Consider the following 23,753-nt stretch of genomic DNA (forward strand, 5'->3'; position numbering starts at 1 on the left):
ACAGGATGAGAAGAGGGAAGAGATGGCTGTAAGGCAAACCCTTCTTAGGAAGCAAATTGCAGGGTATTTTGGTATCTAGATCTAATGAGTTCTGAATGTGCCTTGACATCCAGGCCTTTTTAATCTCACATGACCGCCCAGCAATATTAAAATATATAACACTCAGCCCACCAGCAGCATTTAGCCATCAAACTAACTCACCCACTAAGCAAATCAGAAGCAAGGGCAGAGCTTCTTTTCATTTGACACCCCATCTGGAAACACCTTCATCCTCCCACAGCCAGTCAAATAAAAAGCTTTTGCAGCATGACAAGGTGATCACCAAGTTCTGCTTATTCCAGATAAGGGAAAGTGGAGAGAGAGAGACAGTAGCAGCTAGCAGTCCCATTATTCTAGGCACCACAGGAAATGTCAGCAATCTAGCTTGAGGAAGAGATGCACCAGGTCAGTGAAACACAGTTAGGGTGCCTGTATTGTTGCTACATTTTCAGAAAGCTGTGCACCAACTCACCACCTACCTAATTCTTATCAATTGGCAGTAGTCTGCAGGCATCACAACAAGAGTCTTTAAGAAGGACATGAACTGACATAAGTTAGGGACTTTAGAAATTTGATTCTGGGGAGCTCATCATTTATAAGGAGTAGCATGGTAGAAAAATAAAGCCCTACCCTGAAAAGTCAATAATATTCTGCCGTGTGGTGCTCCTAGCAAACAGATTTATACACACACACACACACACACACACACACACACACACACACTCTCTCTCTCTCTCCATCTTTCGCATCCACAAAGTCACCTTGGTTCTGACATTCAGGCTGTTTCTTTCACACAGGACCCATATAAAAATTCTATAGCTTGAATTATTCTCTATCTGTGCAATACCACTGTGTTCAATTTGTTAACTTGATGCTAATGGGATTATACAGGTAACCTGAGGGGCCCAGAGGACCTGACTTGCTTTGGAAAGAAAAAGAAGGGAAGGCCCAGAGTAGCAGAGTTTATCTTAAAAGATGGAGCCACTGATGCAGAGAATGACTATCCATGTGGGGAGCCTGAACAGGGAGTGGGTTAATAGATGCTGGTCTGGAGCCGCACTGAATCTCTAGCTGGTACTGACTGCTGGGCCCCCAAGTGGAAGCAACCACAGGAGAGTAAGCTTCCCTTCTTTCACACATGTTCTTCCTGTAGCTTGCTTAAAACAACTGTAAAAACAAGACTTTTTTCTTATTTTGTTTTTCCCTCTCCTTGGTATTGCCTTTGTTTGTCTACGTTGTCCCTTTGCTTGAAAAGGAAGAAAGCAGAAAACAGGATTAGAAGGAACAGAGGAGCCTGAGGTAGTTGCTGCTACCCTGCTTGCATTATGAAGGGGGAAGAGCGCAGTTCTTCTTACATCTGCTTGGAAAAACAGATTAATAATCTGTTCCTCCTACTCCAGTCTTACTAGAACTAGAAAGAATTTTCAGAAAGACTGATTTTATTGAACTGTTTATTCTGGCTTAAAATAAAAACCTTACTTTCATGTAGCAAAGTACACTGAAGGTATGCCATGCTGCTAGTTACTGGGGTACAAAACACCCCAATTAGTAACCCAAACGAGTGGGGGAAGATGCATCAACAAAGACCTTCACAGCATGAATCATTGGTAATATTTACAATTTCTCTTGTTTAAATAAGCCTGGGACACCTCATACAGTATACATGGTTATTGCAACAGAACAGCACTTGCCTTTATGTTCAAAAACCTCAGAAGTTGTTCAGGATCATGATTTGTGGTTCCCAAAAAGGCATTGTTGATAACATGCAAAAAACATTACTAAACAATATTATCTAACTTCTACGGCTGCCAATACTGGACCTTAATAAGGAAACCAATTACAAAATACTTCCTTGTAGTGCTATACAAAAAGAAATAAAATTAAGATAAGATTCTATCAACCACTTTTAAATATTCCAATTTTCCAACAGTGCAGTTTTCCACATCTTTATCACCACTGAACATTTTGAGGATAAAGTTAACAAAAATGAGCAAATCAGATCAAAAAATTTTAATCTTTGGATCCCTTTATTCCTGTGGCCTTCATATACATATACAAATGCAAATTACCAGATTCCTTTTTCAATTATAACTTAAAACATATCAAAAAGTTGTAACTAGTCATTTAGAATTGACAAAAAAATCCATACCAAGTCATTTGTGGGTTTACTGGTCTAACAACCAGAATTTTTAATGTCTCCAAGCTAGAGTCTATCAAAATGCAAACAACTTCAAACACTAAGAATTCTCTTTAAATTGATTATGACTACTGGTATTACAACAAAGTTAACATTTCAAGAATTGACACATGGAGGCATATTTTCATCCCAAGCATTTTAGAAGGAGCATATTAACTCATATGCCTGGTCCATTTTTTAAAAAGTGAATATTTACCACTAAGTAAAATTACTTGCAAATTCTGACATATAACAAAATGTTTTATTTTTGTTCTTATTTGAAAAATCTTAATTTGGTCAAATCCTGTGATATGCCAGACATTACAAAATGAAGTTCTTGCAAGAAAGAAGAGTATCCAGTTTTGTATAATGGAAGAACATTTTCAAATCTTCATTATAATCCAAATGTAAAAATCAAACAAATTTAAAGCCTGAAAAGCTACTAAGAAAACAAACTAACTCAGTGTTCTTTAGCATATCAACTTTTGCAATAACATAGTATGTTTGCTGACTTAAAAATGTTTATTCTTTAAAAAATTAGTTGCTTTTTATACAGCTATACAAAGTTTGTAATGTTTCTTTGGCAATGGGATATAATGGAATTTTACAACTATATAAAAAGTTTCCTTTGCCTAAGAAACAATATTTACTGTGTGTACATATTTGTCTGACAAAGCAAGTTTTCTACTGTCCAGCACCCTAGTTGACAAAGTACAACTATCTCAAAAGGGATATTACAGGATTTCCAAAAAACAACCTTCAGTGGATCAAAACACTCACAGTATCGACGGCCTTCTGCATACAATTGTCCTTGTAACTTGCGGCAATTATTAAATACAGTTTAGTAATAAGAAAAATCCTTTCAGTGATGAAAAAATACTTAAATTCCATCGAAGTACTGCTTTATAGCTAACTATACATAAGAAATTACTTACCCTTCTATCTCAAATATATTTAATGCTCCTTGTTTTCAAAGATGGCCATTTTTCAAAAAGTAACTGCATTACCCCCCTTTGAAATTAAATAGTTAAATCCCAGTGCTGGTGACAAGTATACAGCAAATTAACTTCATTCTTTGCAAAGACTGAAACTAATTCTCTCGACCATGAAGATCTAGAAGTTCACCTGGTTCCAGCTTTCTTGTAGACTATGCCGAAACTTTGTTGTCTTTCTAGAAGAGACATCAGAATGTTATATTTTGTTCAAACAGATTTGTAGTCAAACTAGTTTGAGAATATGGAAAACGATTAATTGATTTTAGATGGCCACCAAAAAAAAAGACATCACAGTATCTTTCCCAAAGGCTATTAACAGAAACACAGAAAAACGGCTTTTTATAATTAATTTAACTTCTATTCAATGCACCCCTCATAGTTTGGCACACTTAAAGGGGGCTCGTCATCCAGGCATGGAAACACTTATGGCATTATAGATTATGGAAAGATATCAACTTTCCAGTCAGCCTAGTTGCTGCATTATGCACCCCCTTCTGCTCAAGCCTCAGATGCTGCCTCACTCCATATCAATGCTATGACTGGATAAAGCATGCTCAGCTCCCAAAGGAGCTCAAAACTACAGGACTAACCCATACCAGTTGGTGAAGAATGCTTGACACAGTCAGGAAGTTGTGCCAATGCAAGAAAATTCAGGATTCCATAATGAACCAGAAAAATATCATGAAAATTTCTAATTGACAACTGCCTCCCCTCCCTCCCAAGCGAACTATCACAAGAACATGTATTCAACCTGGGCCAGAATTTTAACATAAGCTTACTTCTATCTATTTTTGTTTACTTGATGTATGGCACTCAGCGTGGATAATAAACTATCACTAATATTTTTTCTGGTCTAACTTTCTAGTTCTAGACAGCAATGCAATGTTTGGGAAAATGTGAAGTTCCCATACAAGTGGTTTTCACTGAAATAGTGACGTTATGAAAGTTTCAATATTGGAATCAATGGCGCTATAACGACTTATCCCAGCAAAGGATCAGGCCAATTATGGTTCTTAGTAAAAACAGAACAAAAATCCTTTCCCCCCCAAAAAGTGCCAAATCTATCTGAAGTGTCCCTTTAACCAAATGCATCACTTGACAGTTGCTGCTTAGGGAAGTCCACCTGCTCTGCCCCTCCTAGAAGGCACTAGAAACCAGAGGAGATACGACCTCAATCATGACTCCAAAGGAGTACATCATATAAGTTTTTGAGGTGGTTGTTTTAGAGTTTATATACTTTGTGGGGAGGACTCTACTTCTCACTTAACTCAGTGGCTCAGCCCATCCTGAACACGAACTATTTCAGTTGGGCAACTATTTTCTTATCTCTTATGCTTGGGGGGACTTTAAGCTTTCTTAAATGTTCTATTTATATAATTAAGACACTTTATTTAAGACAGTAAGGAAGTATGGATAGATTTGAGCTATTTTTGCTGTTTCAACAGTGGATGACATGGGAAATTCCCTTTCTTCCAAGTTCTTCCTATCCCTGTGCAGCATTCCATGGCACAGTTTTTATAATGTCAAAAAGTGAAAATAATCATCTTCATCAGACCTTGCACAAGAGCAATTTATAAGCACATCAGAAACTATTCTGGCTTAATTCTCAGTTTGATTCTTTAGAGTTGAAATGAGACTTTTGCAGAGGGCCAACTCAAGGCATCTGCATCTCTAAACTCAACTAACATCCTACTCTGAGGGTTTAAGTGGGATTTAACAACTGCATAGGCCTTGTGCTGACCCCTCAGTATGGGAGTGAATTGAATCCCTAAAGAACAGTTGTTTTTGTGGAAGACTGCAGAGGTAACTTGAGTATGAAATGCTTGATCAGGATAAGAGCTTAAAGTGGCTTACTGCTGTCTTAGAAAACTATGTGTTTCTCCATCAAAGAAAATACCAGAACTATGGAAATAATTTTAAAGCTTCTAATATTTATTTTGTTTACTGTGAAAGGTTAAAAATGGGTGATAAATCCTGCAGTAAACGACTTTAAGCTACAAAAAGAGTTCAACCCTCCTCTTCAAATCCTTGTATTTTCAGAATACTGCTTAAGAAATGCCCCTGTTCCAACAGCCTTTCCTGACTGTACAATCCCAAAGGGCACTGGATCAGGTCCTATGTTCTTATTGAGAACGTAATTAAGAAGATAACAAACCCTTCAAATTGCACTAAACAAAATTCTATTAATACAAATATATTATTATTACCCTATATTCAAAGTCAGCAAACTCCCTGCCTCCACGACCACCTCTGAATCCGCCACGAAATCCTCGAGGAGCGCCGAAGCCACCCCTTCCACCTCCACGTCCTCTGCCACCACGGAAACCAATTCCTCCTCTACCGCGGTAGCCACCACGACCACGATTTGAACGCAGTGGTATGCCGAAAGTCTCCGCATTTAACCTTCTTTCTTCAGCCCAGGTTGGTCTCCGTTCTCTATCACATATAAAGCAATAAGATCCCTTTAAAATTTGTCTAAACTTTCATTTTGAAGCAGCCTACAATGAGAGAGCCTGTCCAGCAGCACCCAAGTCACCACAAAAGGCACTAAAATGAACACTTCTGCTTATCTTTCATATTTAAGTTTTGCTTGATGTGATACCTATTTGTAGGTATTTGAATGCCTGGCATAATCCTTTTAGTATAATGGAAAGGAATGTTTTACTGTAGCTATATACTGTAATATTGCACTGAGAATTTCACTTTAAGATGGAATGCTGCCGTATGTATGCTACATTCTGCACAATTACAAAGGCTCTATGTTGATTCAAACAGGAAATTGAAAAAATTAGTACCAGGAAACTTGAAATTAGGCCTTAGTTTTCTATTTTCTCTATCTGATGGCACTGAAACAGCACTGAACCTCCAACTGGTGCAAAGAAGTTATAGAAATCCAAACTGTTGTCTTCCTGCTAACAGTGCATCACTGGGGAAGCACTGAATCAACTCTCAAAAAGTGCATCACTCAAAGGACCTGTGTTTAAAAATATGCAGAATATACTGGGAAACTGCAAGTGGGACTTGAACTTTGGTTGCTTTCCAACCATAGTCACGAACTTCATTTTTAATCTATAAACAAATTAATGCTGATGCACTATATTATGAAATAGACATGCACAGAGGAGAATAATGGGCTTCCCATTGCAGGGCATACCTATTGTCATCACAAGAGATGTTATCAAAAAAGGATTTGGTTTTGTCATAGTAGCAGTTGGGTCCAAGTGGATCTTCTTCATCAGCATTCCCTTCACTGTTTTGGGTGTCAACACCTGAGTCTCCTTTATCTTCCCCATTTACAGGCTTCTCTGGTTTCTCAAGTTTATCTTCTAGAAAAATAAAAATAATCAGAATTCCTCCATTCTAATAAGATTTAACAGAAAAGGCCAACACTAACTTGTGACAAAATTTAACCCCATAATAAAAACAACGAATTTTTAAAATAAAAAAAATTCTAAAGCCTAAACATAAAAAGTGGAACAGTGTTTAAAAAAAATCTGACCTTCATATGGTTCCCATATGAAAGAACATATATAGCAGTCAGTTATGACTCTCATAATTTAAAGGAAAAACTTCTTGAAGATCTAATACATGGGAATAACCATGAGCACACCATTGAGAGAAGGTGAGTATCCAAATGTAAATAGTCACAACTGTAGCCATCTATTACCTAGACCTTCTAAATTAGGGTTTGTGTTATTGCTGTCCAGTGGACTGAGGTCCTCTTGAGTTTTTGCAGATTAAATAAGGTGGTATTAGTAGATGAGATATTAAAATCATTTTATAGTTATGGATAATGTGTGTTATACTTGTATTGAAGTGTGAATTTATTAGATTCTTAACAGGACTAAAGATCTATTATTTAACATACATGAACAGAACATATAATTAATGACAAATACATAAAAAAAAAAACTTTGCTTCTTCATCCTCTTTAAGGGTTGAGGTTTATCAAAAGAACTTCTGATATACTATAGAGGACTCCACTGCAATGTTATAGTGCATTGCTAAGTTAGCCAGTTCTGTAATAGTCCCCAAAAGTTAAATTATCTTGCTCGGATCTCAATGCCTTGCCAAAAAAGGAAAAAATAAAATGATACATCATCAAAAACTGAACTTTTTGCACATCGATGTTAAATATTTACAACACTTCCCCTTAGCACTATGTGTTAGTAACCTTCACTGGTCTACTGCCCCACACTGCATACACTTCCTCAAACGAACATGTAAAGCAGCATCTTCGTTCAAGACATCTACCCAAGACAGAACACCACCAGTAACAGGGCATTGAAGAAGCCCTTTCTACATAAAAATGGCCACAAAAAATCTGATTTTATTTTTTGCTAGTCCCCACATTTTAAACTCTTGCATTACAGAGCTCTAAAAACAGTTACTAACCTTTCCATAACTGTTTTTCTTTGAGATGTGCTGCACATGTCCATTCCACTCGGGGGGGGCGGGGGGGGAGGGAAGAAGGGGGGTGTAAGGGGGTGCGCTCCAAGCACAGCCGCCGGAAGTTTATTCCTCGGTGGTATCCATTGGGTGCTCGCTAGTGCCGTGCACTCATAGCCCCATTATAAAGCGCCCAGCCAATCTGCACCTCTCAGTTCTTTCTTTCTGGAAAACTCTGAAGAGGGGTAGGAGAACGGGTTGTGGAATGGCCATGTGCAACACATCACGAAGAACAACAGTTACAGAAAGATTAGTAACCATTTTTTCTTCAAGTGATTGCACAGACATGTCCATTCCATTGTAGCTGGTTCCCAAGCAGTAACTCAGGTTAGGTTGGACTGTAAAACAGCGCGTCTGGAATTGGCATCAGCCCTGGCCTGTTGAGTAATGGCACAGTAAGTAGAAAATGTATGTACTGACGAACAAGTTGCTGCTCTGGAGATGTCCTAGATAGGGACCCGGGCCAGAAATGCCGCTGATGAAGCTTGCGCCCTCATGGAATGGGCAGTCAGGATAACTGGCAGTGGAACACCTGCCTGTTCGTAACGTGTGCGAATGCATGATGTGATCCAGGAGGAGATCCGCTGAGCGGAAATGGGGAGGCCTTTCATCCTATCAGCTATTGCTATGAAGAGTTGAGTGAATCTATGGAATGGTTTGGTCCTATCAATATAAAATGCTAGGGTGCATCTGACATCTAGAGAATGGAGATGTTGCTCCTCCCTATTCACATGTGGTTTCAGATAGAATACTGTGAAACCACCTTTGGGAGGAAAGCAGGGAGAGGGTGCAACTGCACCTTGTCCTTAAAGACGACGATGGACAGGGGCTCTGATGTAGGGGCACGGATCTCAGAGATTCTTCTGGCCGAAGTAATAGCCACCAGAAAGGCCATCTTCCAGGAAAGGTATGACAGGGGGCACATTGCCAGTGGCTCAAATGGGAAGCCCGTGAGTTTTGATAGAACCACGTTTAGGTCCCACAGGGGGATGGGCTCAGAATTTGAGGGTATAGCCTTTCCAGGTCCTTGAGGAAACAAATGGATGTCTCGTGTGAGAAAATGGATAGGCCATCTAGAGAGAGAGAGAGAGAGAGGGAGTGTGCGCGTGCGCACTTAAGAACAGTCTGAATCAACAATTGCATAGGCAAGAGATTGAGTTGGGAACCCCAAACAGAAAAACGCTTCCACTTGGTGAGGTAAGTAGCTCTGGTAGAGGTCTTCCTGCTACCTAATAGAACTTGGCAGACCTGTTCTGAGCAGACTAACTCTGTGCTATTCAGCCATGCAGCTTCCATAATGTCAGGTGGAGAGTGCTGAGGTTTAGGTGACAGGGGGAAGGAGAACACTTCTCCCTGCCTGTTTAGGACTCCTTGCACATGGCTGCGGTGTTGTCAGTGAGCTTGAAATGTGAGCTCTCGGACGACATGTAACAAAAGCTCTTCTGGGGGACCACAGGCCTCAGGTTCTGAGGGGCCCTACATGAGCTCCCCAGCTTAACTCTGACATGTCCAAGACTAGGGAATACCTGTGCAGACCCTCCGAGGGTCCCACTACCAATCGAGGGAGGTGAAGACCAGGGGAGGACTCTGAGAACCGAGTCCAGATAATGGCAGTTTGGTGAGTACACTGAAGCAAGCCAAGCCTGAAGGGACCTGAGGTGTAGCCTTGCACGTTGCACCACATACATGCATGAGGCCACGTAGCCTAAAAGTCTGAGACAGAAATGGTGGTTCTTGATGTGCGTTATTAGTGATGTAATTGCCTGAAACTGGCCTTCTGGGAGGAAGGTCCTGGCCTGGGTGGAGTCAAGTACCACTCTGATCAATTCTATCCTTTGTACCAGAGTGAAGATAGACTTCTGCTCATTTATTAGCAGGCCCAGGGCCTGGAAAGTTGACTGTCTGAGGCAGATGCTGGATTCTGCTTAAGCCTTGGATCAGCCTTTGACTAGCCAGTTGGGGCAGATTTGCACATCCCCTCTTCCCCCACCCCATCTTCTCAAGAAAGCCGTCACTACTGCCATACACTTTATAAAGACCTGTGGGGCTGCCAACAAGCCAAACAGGACGACCACGAATTGGTAGTGGGTTTTGTTCATGAAAAACGTGAGAAACCTTTCGTGGCCTTGGAAAATTGGAATGTGGAAATAGGCGTCTCTTAAATCCAGGGCAGCTTACCAGGCCCCAGGAAGTGGATGATGGAAGCTAGACAGACCATATGAAACTTCAGCATCTTGAGGTAGCTGTTGAGGCAGCACAGGTCTAGAATAGGTCTGAGACCACCCTTGGCTTTCGGGATTAGAAAATAGCGGGAGTAAAACACCTTCCCTCTTAAGTCCTATGGAACCTCTTCCACGGCTCCCACCAGGAGGGCTTGCACCTCCTGGGCTAGAAGTTGCTTGTAAGAGGGTTCCCTGAAGAGCGACTGGAGAGTGGGGGGCGACATATAACCCACCTCCACGGTGTTCAGCACCCCATGGTCTGTGGCGATGGGAGACCATGCTGAGATGAAGTGGAACAGGCGGTTTGAAAACGAAGGGGACACAGGATCCAGTGATATAGGAACTGGTATAATGCCTTCAGGCGTCCCATGAAGAGGACAGTTTCGAACCCCTGGAATATCTGGGTGGAGCTGATAAAAAAACGTGCTGGCCAATGGGACAGGTGTCCTTCTTTCAGAGGCCATCAAGAAGGAGCATCTTGAATGGGGCCCTGGCATGGGGGGGAGAGGGGGGAAAGGGAGGGATGCGGGGGGAATGCCCATGGGTTCAAAAAAGGTCACTACATAGGTAAAGGCCAATGACCGCCAGGCCAAAAAGTCGGAGGCATCCCTGTGGCTGGGTTCATGGCGGGGCCGGGAGACCAGAAGGATTATGGGGGTGACTCCTTGGGCAAGAGGGGTACAATTCAACCTCTGACTCCAAGGATGAGCCTTACTTTGTGGACAATGGAGGTGCGGTTCCCACCGGTGCTGGAGATCGGTTCTGGGGCAGGGAAGCTTGCACCGGAATTAGCAAGGATGGTTTCCCCCTGGATGGTATTGTGCGGCCCAGAATCAGATGGCAGCTAGGGGCTACCTGCTCCCTCCTGCCCACCGGCACTGACGACTCTTGTACTGCCGGTGATGGCAGTACCTAGAGCACCAGGAGGTTTCTGGCTGTGGCAAATGCCTCGGGAATGGATGGCACTGCAATTGTGCTGGCACCACTCTCCCTCCGGTGTCAACAACTCATCTGGGGCCGGATTCAACGGTGCCTGCGTACAGGCTGGAGTCAATGGTGCTGCCTGCAAAACTGAGGCAGAGGAATGGTCCAACCTAGGTTGCACTCCGCTCTCCATGCCTAGCCTTGTTCCGAGGTAGAGAATGTTCCCTCTCGGCCAAGAATGGCAAGCAGAAATCTCAGTGCTGCTCAGCGGGAGGAGGCCTCCTCACCGACATTGAGATTCTCGGTGCTGAGTCCAACCGGCTCAGCTCGGAGGAAGGACTGAGCACCACTTCCATCAATAGGAACGTTAGCCAGCCTCCCAGTCCTTCTTTGTATGAAGCTTAAAACCATGGCAGATCTGACAGCAATCTCTGTGAGCCTCACCCAAACACTTTCGGCAACTCAAAGACAAAGCCCTGTTGCAGGAGGCACAGGGCTTGAGGCCCATTGACTGGGGCACGCCTTGGAACTGGGAGCAGATGAAACTCAGTTGATAATGAGCAGTTGAAACTCAATTAATCTAGCTGACACTTCTCCTTCAGTGATTTACACTCTAAAAGTTCAGAAAAAAAACAAAGGAAAAAGTCCAGAGAATAGCTTGCTGTAGCAAGGAGAGCAGTTCCAGCGACCATCACAGGCAGTAAGGGGGCACAGGTTGCCAGGTCTTTATACTGGCACTATGAGCACAAAGCACATGAGGGTGCCAGAATCGACCCGACGGATACGCCACCTCTCCTCCCAAAAAACCCTGCGCCACCACTTCCCCCAAAGCCACCCCTTTTTGCCCCCACAGCCAGGTAAAAAGAGGGCTATTGCTCTCTCACTTTTAAAAGTGGTGGGGCCATGGCCACATGACCCCCCCTGTTCCAGCACCCCTAGTGCGCACACCCCTACAGTGCAATGGACATGTACAATCACTCAAAGAACTACTACTCCTCTGGCTGCTCCTAGAGGAGGAGAAAGGCAAAGAACAACAAATGGATACACTGGCAGAGAAAAAAAAAAAAAGACCACATACATCCTCCTCTCCAATGAAAATATTTGCCCCAAATTCTCATTTTGGTATCTCATTTGACTTTCATGTACTGAATTAATGGACTATTGACTGACTTAAAAAATTGGCTAGGGAGTTAAATATATTAAAAAGTTCCAGAGTTGGAGCATAATCCATTGATTTTTTTTCCCTACATCCCACCATCTTTCCAGAGCTCAAACATTTACTACCTTTTCCTATTGGGAAAGATTGCTCATAAACAGGGATGCTAGAAAATACACCTGCTACTGCTAAGTAGCACAATTTTGGATATTCTGTACTTCAGAATTGAAAACAAAATTCTTTAAAAAACCCAGCCTAAAATACTGAGCCAAATATTGTTTAGAAGTCTTTCAAGCCATTAATACATAAAGAAACAAATCTGTTAGTTTTTTTTCCATGGTATCTATTTTCCATCAGTTTCTAGAAAGCAATGATATGGCCTTTAAAGAAATTTTCCCAAAAGAGCCTTTGCTTTATTAAGCCACACAAACTATTTCTTATTTTCCCATGCTGAAATCTAGAACAGAAGTGAGTTTACCTTTTAATTTAAGTTTATTATGAAATTCTCTATCTATTTCCTCCTTGTTGAACTGTGCATTTGCACTTTCAAAGTCAAAGTCCTTCTCAAACTTCATTGGGCCATCCCGCCTAATACCAAATCGTCCTCTGCCACCACGGTGACCACCACGGCCTCTTCGTGTTGAAGGTCCACCTGGAGCTGTGAGAATTTAGGATTTGAAGAGATTCACAACTTTAAGAATGCCCAGTATGACAGGTCTATATCTCATGCACCAACTTTCTGCATCTCTTGTGAGTAAATATCTGTTGTATCAGAGAGCACCTCACAATCTTATTCACCTATAATAAATACTACAATAGAATAGACGTTAGGCCTTCCATGAGGATGTTCGATTACCTTGATTAAGCAAAGGTTTAAGTCAGGAAAAACAGTGAAAAAAATACTGTTTTGAATTTTAAGATGTTTGCAGCATTTTAGTCTTTGACAACTTCTATAATAAATGGTCAGGGCTTTGCATTTCACACCTGCTGTATTTATCATCTAGTTACTAATATTTGCTTTTACAACACTATTCAAATCACTACTTAATGCACTGCCATCAGGGCAGGTGTTTCCTTTACGCATGATTTTTGCTCCTGGTATCCCATTTCAACACTAACTGTTACCATCCACAAGTAAATGACATCAGTTCCTTAAAACTAATTAGGTGGATTTTCTATATTGCTGTGCTCTGTACTGCAGTGAAAGTCTGCATGGTTTTAAGCTTTATAAATTATAACTAGAGAAAAGTTTCCCATCACTTTCCTAAAATATAAAGTGAGCGGTTACGAGTTTTGCAGGTTGTGTGCGCGCATGCGCATACAATTTAGCTACTAAAGCCTTAAAATTAACATCTCATAAAACAAAGGTAAGGTTTTTCTCAAAACAGATTTAATTTACCAATTTGTCGCTTGTTTTCATTTCTGAGTTGCTCATTTTCTGATCTTGAAACCTTGTGTGCTTCAGCTACAGATGGAAAATAATGTAGACGAGCAAGTCATATCTTTTTATCATTCTTCTGTACACAACTATGTTATGTAGAATTTCAAAATCAGATAGGTGATAAAGCTTAACAGAATTATAACAATTCCCCCACCCTAATGATGGAAATATGTTTTTTAATTTAAGAAAAATTAAACAAGTTAAGATTACTAGAATTCATTGGGTAAAAAAAGATGAGATTTCAGACCTCCACTGGCACATAAACTACCATTATGCAGTATGATTAAAAATAAACCTTAAAACCTCACTTAAAAGGAATCCATAAGCCATTCAAAGGAGAAAGCACAAGACAGGTAAAAGGAAAATATCCAAAGTTCTACCTCGTCTGTGCTCCTGATTCTCTAAAGATTTTTGGCTACCAGATGCGAAAGGTCTGGCTGGTATAGGACTCCTTCTCCCAACAGGTGCTGGAGCAGGTAAATGGGCTGAAGCTGTTTGTACTGCTTGTTCCATGGTTGGGCTCTTTCTCAAGTGGTCTATCTGAGGACTTGAACGACCTAAAATGTAACCAGGGAGATCATTTCTTATCTACAAATTTTATTTGTGGCTCTCAAGTCAACCAATCTAGACTGAAGGGGTTATCTGCCTTACCAGTCAAGACAGCTGTGTCCAAAGAGGAAATAAATATTTCTGCACCCTCAGATCCACTAATCCAGACTGAAGAGATATATAGCAATTCCCCTTCCCCCAGTCTAAAAGAAAAAAAAATGGGTAGGACAATTAATTCCTACCAACCCAGCCAAGAGTGTTCTAGCTATGGAATGGAATTTTCTGATGTTTGGGTGGTAGGAAATACTCTTCCCTCTTCCTTTCTGTGAAGACTGAGTAGAAGGTAACTGCCCTCCCAATGGCAGATCTGTACTTATCTATATAATTAATTTAGTGTATTGCTGTGTGAATGTTCTACAAATTAATGAACAGCAATGGCTAGTGCCAGCTATAATGCAGGCAGATGAGCTGTGTAAGCTTCTTCACAGAGTTCTGTTCATACACTTCAATCCTGATTTGCAACATGCCTATGGCTGCAGTAGCAGGTATCTCTTGAATAGACACACCCAGACATGCATAAACTGTGGGATAGCATGAGTGATGTTGACAAATTTCTGCTAGAAAAAGGAAAAAAACAAAAACAAAAAAACCTCACTTGTGATTCAGATTCCAAGAGATTAGAGAGTGAATGAACCCACTCCCCCCCCCCCTTTTTTTTTTTAATTAAGCCACAACCTAGGCCTAGGATCTGAAACAAGGAATGAGTGCCAAATAGGTGCCAAAAATCTTGCTGATGCCTGACTGGAAGGTTTAGGCAGGTAAAGCCTTCAACCCAAGACTACATCTTACACATCAGTTCTAAAGACCATACAATTTTAAATATATCCATAGAAAAAAACCCAATCTTTTCTTTTAATAGTTGAGTTTGAATGTTCAACACACTTTCCCAGTTATTGCAGCATCATTTCTACTAATATAACAACTTTGGTAACTGATTCTATTATAAAAAGAACAGGCTGCTACTCTGAAACCTGATTCTATTATGGATCCTGAAAAGAAGAATCTGTTAGTCTCTGATCACAAAGTTTACCTAAACCTTGACAGAAGACAAATCTATTAACAAAGTTAAATATTTTTTTCATCTTTTAATAAATGGAGGATCTAAGGGAAACAAAATGAAGACCAATTTTTTTAGTTTTTAAAAGAAAAAAAAAGTCTGCTGTTCAGTTTTTCCTCACCACCCTAATGCCACTAATAAAAGGATATTTTCGGGAGACTTTACTCCTGAACTTTCCTTTTTTTTTTTTAAAATATGCCATAGAGATTTGGCCAGGCAATTTCCATTACTGTTGGGTTCAATGGCTTACCCCCCACATGCCACTTTAAAAAGCAGATGTTGTAAGGAGTGTTTTAAGCAAGACATGAAAAGTAATTCTGTTCTTCTCCATGCTTATGAGGCCTCAGCTAGAGTATTGTATCCAGTTCTGGGTACCACATTTCAGGAAAGATGTGGACAAATTGGAGAAAGTCCAGAGGAGATCAACAAAAAAGATTTAAGGTCTAAAAAAACATGACTTATGAGGCAAGATTGAAAAAAATAGGTTTGTTTAGTCTGAAGAGAAGATGGGGAGCAGAGGAGGAAGACATAACAGTTTTCAAGTACATAAAATGTTGTTACAAGGAGAAGGATGAAAAATTGTTCTCATTAACCTCTGAGATTAGGACAAGAAGCAATAGACTTAAATTGCAGCAAGGGAGGTTTAGGTTGGACATTAGGAAAAACTTCCAGTCAGGGTAGTTAAGTACTGAAACAAACTGCCTAGGGAGGCTGTGGTATCTCCTTCATTGGAGGTTTTTAAGAACAGATTAGACAAACATTATCAGGAATGGTTTAGTTATTACATAGTCCTGCCTTGAGTGCAGGGGACAGGACTAGATGACCAACTGAGGTCCCTCCCAGTCCTACACTTCTGTATTTGTATTTGTAGCGATACTGACAATATAACTGAATAGCTCCAAGGATATTAAGAAAAGCGTAACATAAGGAATAAAGGCTTCACAGCAGGGTCAAGTAGAATTTTAGAAGTCCCTCAGCCCATATACATCGGAGAACTTAATGTTTATCATGCTATCTATGAAATTAATCAAGGAATTCCCCAACAACAATTACAAAAATTCACATTAACTACATTCAATGTTTATTTTAAACAATCTGAACTAAGCAGTTTAACTTTTTTTGTGGAAGAAATTCTCTGGGTGGTGACCAGTGCTCTAAGTACCGCATAACTACATGCAATACAGCAAGTTAAGGAACAAAGACAACACCCTTTTCTTGCTTGTCTTGGCCAGAGACACTTTTGTTATGGAATATATTTTAGCTGTTGTGATTCATAAACAATTACATATTCATTCATTCCATTTTAACTGGGACTAATGACAATAACTGGGCCTATCACTATGATTAGTAAGAAAGATCAATTAGTCACTCAAGAACTTACCTTGAGATAGCTGTGTTTTTAATGATCTTGCATCTGCTGTAAAGACAGAACCAACTGCACTGCTTTGGGATAAGCTAGCACTAGCTGAAGTTTCTGTTCCAAAAGATGTCAAGGAACCCCCTGCTTTGAAGAAAATAAGAGAGCTGTAAAGATTTAAAATTGGTTTCAATTATTCTGTTTTGTGGGTACCATGTCATTTTTTTTTTATTAGGACAAGTCACTTAATTGTTAGTGCTTTGTTAATCATCCTAGAGTAATACTGAGATAGACAAAAAATGCACTTTTAAAAAATCTCTTCAACAGATAATTGCGTGACATCATGTAATGTAACTTGCCTTGTAAATCTGCACAGCTTTGGGGAACTAATAAGGTTAAGATTCAGTAACAAATTGCAATGGACATCTCATCATGATGAGGTGACCTTGCAGCAAGTTTTATAAGCCCAAGGAATCCTACTGACATACAAAATTGTGATGCTAGGAAAGTAAGCATCAGTGACAGAAGCTTGGCAGATAATGAAGTAGGTTTACTGATAATCTGTGTTGTAATTCAACATTTCCGTCTAGCTAATGGACTACAGTCTAATGGATAGTCAGAACTCCCAAGTATAACTGACTGACTCCCTGAGTTCTTAAACGTCACAACCTTTCTGCAACACAGTCTCCCTTTTATAAATGGACATTCCATAAGCTATTGCAAGAAAGGCTGAAGCACAATTTTACCTTGAGAAGTGACTACAGATAAAATATTCAGATGCATATAAGAGACTGCAGAGCCTAAGTCCCATACAAAAGTGAAATGGTATGTTCTCACACACAGGGAGATGTAATAAGCAGTTATACTGCTTTAATGATAAACTTATGCTTTTTACTCCTATTCGTCCTGTGGAGTAACAGCAACTAAGGGGGAAAGCTGGATTCTGTTCTCTCTTCTACATTAAAAAAAGTTATTTACTAAATTCTAAACAAATGAATGTGTTAACCTATGGAAAGCAATGGTGTTGCAAAGGTGTAACTGAAGAGTTAAATTTGCCTGCTAAACCTTTTTCTTACTGGTGATAATGGTTAAAATGACACTTTAATCTCAGACCACAGGCTGAGCTTGTAGACCAGCAAGTAGCATCCAGAGGTCATTTTTACTCAGACTAAGCACATTTGATATGGAAGTTATTGACACAACCAGATGCCATAATACCATTTTACAGCCACTATAAAGTCCACATCTATTTTTAAATGTGTGCATGGTGCTTTTTAAAAAAGCATCAAAAAACAATCTTTACACATTTAATTCGTCTTCTTCCCACTTGGTGGTAAACTGTATTGGCACAAAATCCCTTTAGGAGATAATTTTGATCGCCATACATTTTATAATCTGAGATACAAAGCCATGGCCAGCTTCCTAGTATATGTTTCACAAGGGTTCTTTTTCAAATACACATGAAAAGTATGTTATGAGTATTAAATAACACAAGTCTGTCTGATTTAAAAAAGCCCCAAAATTATTTCTTGTATACAAGAAATAGAGAAACTTTTTTTTTTTTTTTTTTTTAAAGCGTGCTATTAAGAGGTAACAGAAAAACCTGAGAGGAAGATGTACTCTCATACACTTCTCCCACTTAGTTTTGGGCATGGTAGTTTTCACACTGAGGATTCTATGGGCTACCAAAAGTGTATTTTTCTATCCCACTAAGTTAGATGTAGCATAGGCTACAAAACAGTTTGCTCACACCCAAATGTAGCAAGACATCTAAGATCACCCACAAAATACATTCCTGATCATTAACAAGGTTTGTCTCTTCATTTTAGTTTCTTTCAGTAATCCAAATCAAATTCTGTCGATGAAAAAACATAAGTATGCAAACTATGTTAAGTTCTGCCTCTGTTGTACACAGACCTCCTGAGTTTCTAGCCACTACTGCACGTCACAGCATCGACCTTGTAAATTGCGCCAGCACTTGCATCCACAGCAGTACAACTATACAGGTGACTAAAATCCCAGCATACACAAGGCCTTGCTCATTTCTTTTTTCAAAAAACAGGGCAGATTTTAGGACCCACTGAGACCCAAGTACTCAACTTGTAAAGATGGGCTGCAAAAGATTTTACAAAAACTGTGCTTGTGCCTCTTTTGTTTCTTTATACTGTATGAAGTAGGCATGCAAGGAGTGCTTCCTTAAAGTTTATGTTTATCTAGAGAGAGCATTAGAAATATCAACTGTGGTCTTCCCTACTTTTACTAGAGGACATTGGTAGGGGAGAGAGTTTCTCTCAGAGGATGTGCACTACTGGCTCTAACACCTTAAATGAAAGGGTTAGCTAAAGGGTCTGAGTGATACTTAAAATCACAAACATTATACACTAGTCATTTATACACATTTTCTGCATTTTAATTCTACAGGAAAATACATAATATTAAAAAAGTAAACATACCAACTCCAACAGCACCAAACTGCTGCCCCACTAATGGACTTGGATTAAACTGACTGTATGCTGGCATCCTGCCAAAAGGACCATAGGATCCCACAGATTGGAATGAAGAAGTAGAAGATGATCCTAGTGAAGACTGAAGAAAAATATTTATAGAATACAATACACTTCTGCAACGCAAGGAGCAGAGAAAACGTAGGACTAAACTGCTCACCAATGAACAGAGACAAAATCACTAAATTGCATATTAAAGTTTATAAAAACATGAAACCTTACTACACCTCTACCCAGATATAATGCGGTCCTCCAGAGCCCAAAAAAAAAAAAAAAATCTTATCGCGCTATAGGTGAGACCACGTGATATCGAACTTGCTTTGCCGACCCCCCCCCCCGCTCCTTGTCCCCTACCGCCCCCTCCAGAGACCCCCGTCCCTAATCACCCCCAGGACTCCACCCCCTACCCAAGCCCCCTGCTCCCTGTCCCGACCCCTATCCATACTCCCCCGCCAGGCACTCACTGGCAGCGGCAGGAAGCGGAGCAGCCCGGCCCCAGCCAGCTCCATTCTGCCAGCTCCCAGCCGCAGAGCCCCGCTTCCTGCCGCCGGTGAGCGCGGAGAGGTTGGGGAAAGGACCCCTCCCCATACTCACCTGCAGCAGGAAGCAGAGCGCCGCAGCCCTAGCCCGCTCCGCCTTCCTTGCCCCGGCCCCAGCCGTGCCACTGGGGGGACGCCTGGGGCCGCGGAAGCGGAGCAGCCCGGCCGGCCCCTGCCCGCCAGCTCCCAGCTGCAGGTGAGTACAGGGGGCGTCCTTTCCCCAACCTCCTGCACTCACTGGTGGCGGGAAGCGGAGCGCTGCAGCTGGGAGCTGACGCGCTGATCCGCCAGAGCACTGCTTTACCGCATTGTATGCGAACCCGTGCTATATCGGGTCACGTTATATCGCGGTAGAGGTGTATTTATAAAAGGAATACACATTGTTTAATATAGACCTTTCAAACTGACAGATATTGGAAACAGTAAAGAAAGCCTCAAAATATTGAAGTACCTGGATTATTCCACATTAGAATTATTCCACAAGTACATAGGCAAAACTTTCACAAATATACATACAATTTGGGGCATTCCCACACATTTTACAGTGTTGCCAACTTGAGATTTCAATCACAGAATTCATAATATTTGGTGTTTTCTTAAAGCCTCAGTTTCCGGACTCATATGATTACAGAAGAATCTCAGCTTCCCTTAAAAAAATTTTCAAGGTTGCCAAAACCCCTAAGTGTTTGTCTACACTGCAATAAATAACCCCGGCACAGAGTCTCAGAGCCCTGGCCAGTTGACTCAGGCTCAAACTGCAGGACTAGCAAAATTGCAGTGTAGACATTTGGGCCGGGGCTCCAGCTGAGGCCTAAACGTCTACAGTGCTATTTTACAGCCCTGCAGCCTGAGCCCAAGTCAGCTGACCCAGCCCAGCTGCATCTATGCCATGGGTCTTTCATCACAATGCAAACACACCCTAAAACTCAAACTAGAAAGCAAACAAAACAACCAAAATGCATTTTTTATTTAAATCTCATGATCTTTTAGTGTCCAACTCATGTTTTTTAATGTCTGGCATTGGCAATATTGCAATTTCATAGCTTTTGAATAAGTTTGGCAGAAACACTTGTGCTAAGTTTAGTGGCGCACTGAGCTATTTATTACCTATGATAACAAGGGCTTTATTTGAGAATTGTGCGTTCTGGGCTAGTACGTGAACATTAAAATTGTATCATTCAATATAAGGAGAATTAACCAAGTTACTTTTAATTCCCCACCCTCTCTGTCTACTATCAGAATGGCAATTCTAGAACATCCCAGCAACTATTAAGACAAAGGATGCATGCATATATAGCTTTGCCTGTGAGGAGAGATTTGAGCAGGGGCGGCTCTCTGTTTTTTGCCGCCCCAAGCACGGCGGGCAGGCGGCTTGCCTGCGTGCGGTCCGCTGGTCACACGGATTTGGCGGCATGCCTGCGGGAGGTCCGCCGGTGCCATGCCATCGGCATCCCCACAGCCCAATTGCCGCTGAAGACTGGCGGACCTCCCGCAGGCATGCCGCCGAAAGCCGCCTGCTGCCGCCCTCACAGCGACTGGTAGGTCGCCCCCCGTGGCTTGCCGCCCCAGGCACGCGCTTGCTGCACTGGTGCCTGGAGCTGTCCCTGGATTTGAGACACCAAGGGTGGTTGGCTCTCTCAAGTCACATGGAAACTACAAGATTGTGTGTGCGTCAGGAGTGGTGTGAAGGCAGGTGGAGATGCACTGTTTTCCTTCCAAAGAATGACTACTTCCTTTTAAAATAGCTTCCCTTTAGCATGGAGACTTCTTTTATCTAGAACAACATCATTATTTAATATATTTGCACTAACCTGCAGGACACAGGAATTTGAACATACAAGCCAAGATTGTTAAAAGTGACTAGTGATTTTGGGTGCTGCTGTTTGTGTGTCCATCTTGACACACCTTAAGGAGCCTGATTTTCAGAAAGTACTGAGCATCACCCTTAAAAGTCAGACACTTAAGGAGCCAAGTTACACACCCCAAAATTACTATTCACTTTGGCAAATCTTGGCCAGAGTCTATAAAACACTGTTCTGTAGAGCAAACTTTCAGTTACTGTTTCCAAAGCATTACTTGCCACAATCATGGAAAGCAAATCTGGTTCCAAAAGAACAATTCTACAACTTTAGGACACCCAGATCTTGGCACTGTGTGTTTACAACACAAGGTAGTGTGAACAGTTTATTCTTCAATGTGTTTTGGGAAGATAACTGGACAGTATTAAATTACACCCTCAGATTGCAATAAACATATCTAAATCTTACCTGAACAATAGCAGGGTCCTGGGGCAGAGAACACTGTGGCTTTGGTGGCTCACAAACAGTAAGGTCTTTAATATCACTGCCACGGAATATAATATACTCAAAGACTTCATCACGAGGTGGTATAGGACGATCTGTTGGTCTATCTTCCGTACCAAAGGAACGTACTGCAGGAGGGAAGGGGGGGGAAAAAATCAAGTCAAGAGTTTTATGTTGTTTCAGAGACCACAGTTGTATGAGATATTTATACACCCATTCTGACAGAGCCAAAAGGAAAATTTGTATCACTGATTTTCACCTCCCTATAGTTACAACACATGCAAAACAGAGAAAATATTTTAAAATATTCACTAGGGGGCACTGTTTGTTGCCAACACACCAGAACACCTTACAACTAAGAAACAAATTGTTTGACTTGCAAAAAAACCCACACTAGTTTAAATTTAAAGATAGAAATCTTCTTTGCCCTGTTCCACTTAGAGGTGAGCCATCATCTTTACCATCATTTATTAACTGAAATAAGTTTTATGAGATCTGGCATTAGCTACAGAAGTGTTCAGAGAGATAATCCATATAAGCCACAAGTGATAAACCTACTTTTGTCAGTCTAAGCCGGGGCGGGCAAACGTTTTGGCCTGAGGGCCGCATCGGGTTTTGGAAATTGTATGGAGGGCCGGTTAGGAGAGGCTGTGCCTCCCCAAATAGCCAGGCATGGCCCGGCACCCACCTCCATCTCCCCCTGTCTCCCCCGCCCCCGGGACTCCTTCCCATACAACTCTCCCGTTCCCTGATAGCGCCCCCCCCGTCACTCCTGCCCCATCCACCCTGCCTGCTCTCTGTCCCGACCTCCCCCCATCAAACTCCTCCTCTCATTCCTGACTGCCCCCCCCCCCCCCCCCGAAGCCTGACATCTGACTCAGATGATGAAAATGAACATGTGTGGGTCTGCACTGCTTTGGATTGTTATCGAACAGAACCAATCATCAGCACGGACACATGTCCTCTGGAATGGTGGTTGAAGCACGCAGGGACATATTTACATGCGAGATGTGCTAAAGATTCATAACTTCTGACACCGGCTACAACAGTGTCATGAGAATACCTGTTCTCACTTTAGTGACATTGTGAACAAGAAGCGGGTAGAATTAACTCCTGCAAAAGTAAACAAACTTGTTTGAGCGATTGGCTGAACAAGAAATAGGACTGAGTGGACTTGTAGGCGCTAAAGTTTTACAATCTTTTGTTTTTGAGTGCAGTTATTTTTTTGTACATAATTCTACATTTATAAGTTCAACTTTCATGATAAAGATTGCTCTACAGTACCTGTATTAGATGAACTGAAAAATACTATTTGTTATGTTTTTATGGTGAAAATATTTGTAAGCAAAAATATAAAGTGAGCACTAAGAACAGGAGTACTTGTGGCACCTTAGAGACTAACCAATTTATTAGAGCATAAGCTTTCGTGGACTACAGCCCACTTCTTCGGATGCACTTTGAATATATTTGAAAATGTAGAAAACATCCAAAATATTTAAATAAATGGTATTCTATTAATTTTTTTAATGGCACGATTAATCACAATTAATTTTTTTCATCGCTTGACAGCCCTAATTAGAACTAAATACAATAGGAATATAAATAGACAACCTGATTAAGACATTGTGTTTTAGTAACAAGAATAGGTGAAGAAATTGCTACTAAAGAACAAAACAAAAGATCTCAGAGAAGAGGTAAGCAGGACATGCTAGAAAAGGGCAGGAAAGAAGAACATACGTGATGTTTTTGAGCAAGCACTACACAAAAACGCCAAATTGTCCTGAAATAACTCGCATAAAGAAAAGGTCAGAAAACAGTTTCTGCCTGATTGTCCAATCCAAGGGTTGGGTTATCCCCACTCTGCAGAACTGTTCATCCTCCCTATCAATCTCAAAATATCCATAGAGGCCCTCTGCCTCTGTACTACTTCAAGAACTGTGCTGCCTCCTGGAGAGCTGCTAATGCCTCCTCTTCATCCTCTG

General features: G+C 41.2%; 1 protein-coding gene across 2 annotated transcripts in view; it reads right to left on the bottom strand.

Annotated features, from left to right (window-relative positions):
• Nucleotides 1-1,473: 1,473 nt before the first annotated feature.
• Nucleotides 1,474-23,753, bottom strand: part of LSM14A (LSM14A mRNA processing body assembly factor) — a 30,126-nt gene continuing 7,846 nt past the window's right edge. The window contains exons 2-10 of one of the 2 annotated variants that reach the window (XM_054048735.1): nucleotides 21,736-21,899; nucleotides 18,879-19,011; nucleotides 16,450-16,569; nucleotides 13,783-13,959; nucleotides 13,361-13,426; nucleotides 12,440-12,619; nucleotides 6,365-6,536; nucleotides 5,418-5,646; nucleotides 1,474-3,386 (exon numbers count right to left, since the gene is read on the bottom strand). In XM_054048735.1, coding sequence (XP_053904710.1) covers nucleotides 3,363-3,386; nucleotides 5,418-5,646; nucleotides 6,365-6,536; nucleotides 12,440-12,619; nucleotides 13,361-13,426; nucleotides 13,783-13,959; nucleotides 16,450-16,569; nucleotides 18,879-19,011; nucleotides 21,736-21,899 — 1,265 coding nt within the window. In that variant the 3' untranslated portion in view covers nucleotides 1,474-3,362. Of the gene's footprint in view, nucleotides 3,387-5,417; nucleotides 5,647-6,364; nucleotides 6,537-12,439; nucleotides 12,620-13,360; nucleotides 13,427-13,782; nucleotides 13,960-16,449; nucleotides 16,573-18,878; nucleotides 19,012-21,735; nucleotides 21,900-23,753 lie in introns of both variants that reach the window. The other variant, XM_054048734.1, reaches the window with a different exon arrangement.

This window comes from Malaclemys terrapin, chromosome 14, assembly GCF_027887155.1.
Source record: "Malaclemys terrapin pileata isolate rMalTer1 chromosome 14, rMalTer1.hap1, whole genome shotgun sequence".
NCBI classification, from domain to species: domain Eukaryota; kingdom Metazoa; phylum Chordata; order Testudines; family Emydidae; genus Malaclemys; species Malaclemys terrapin.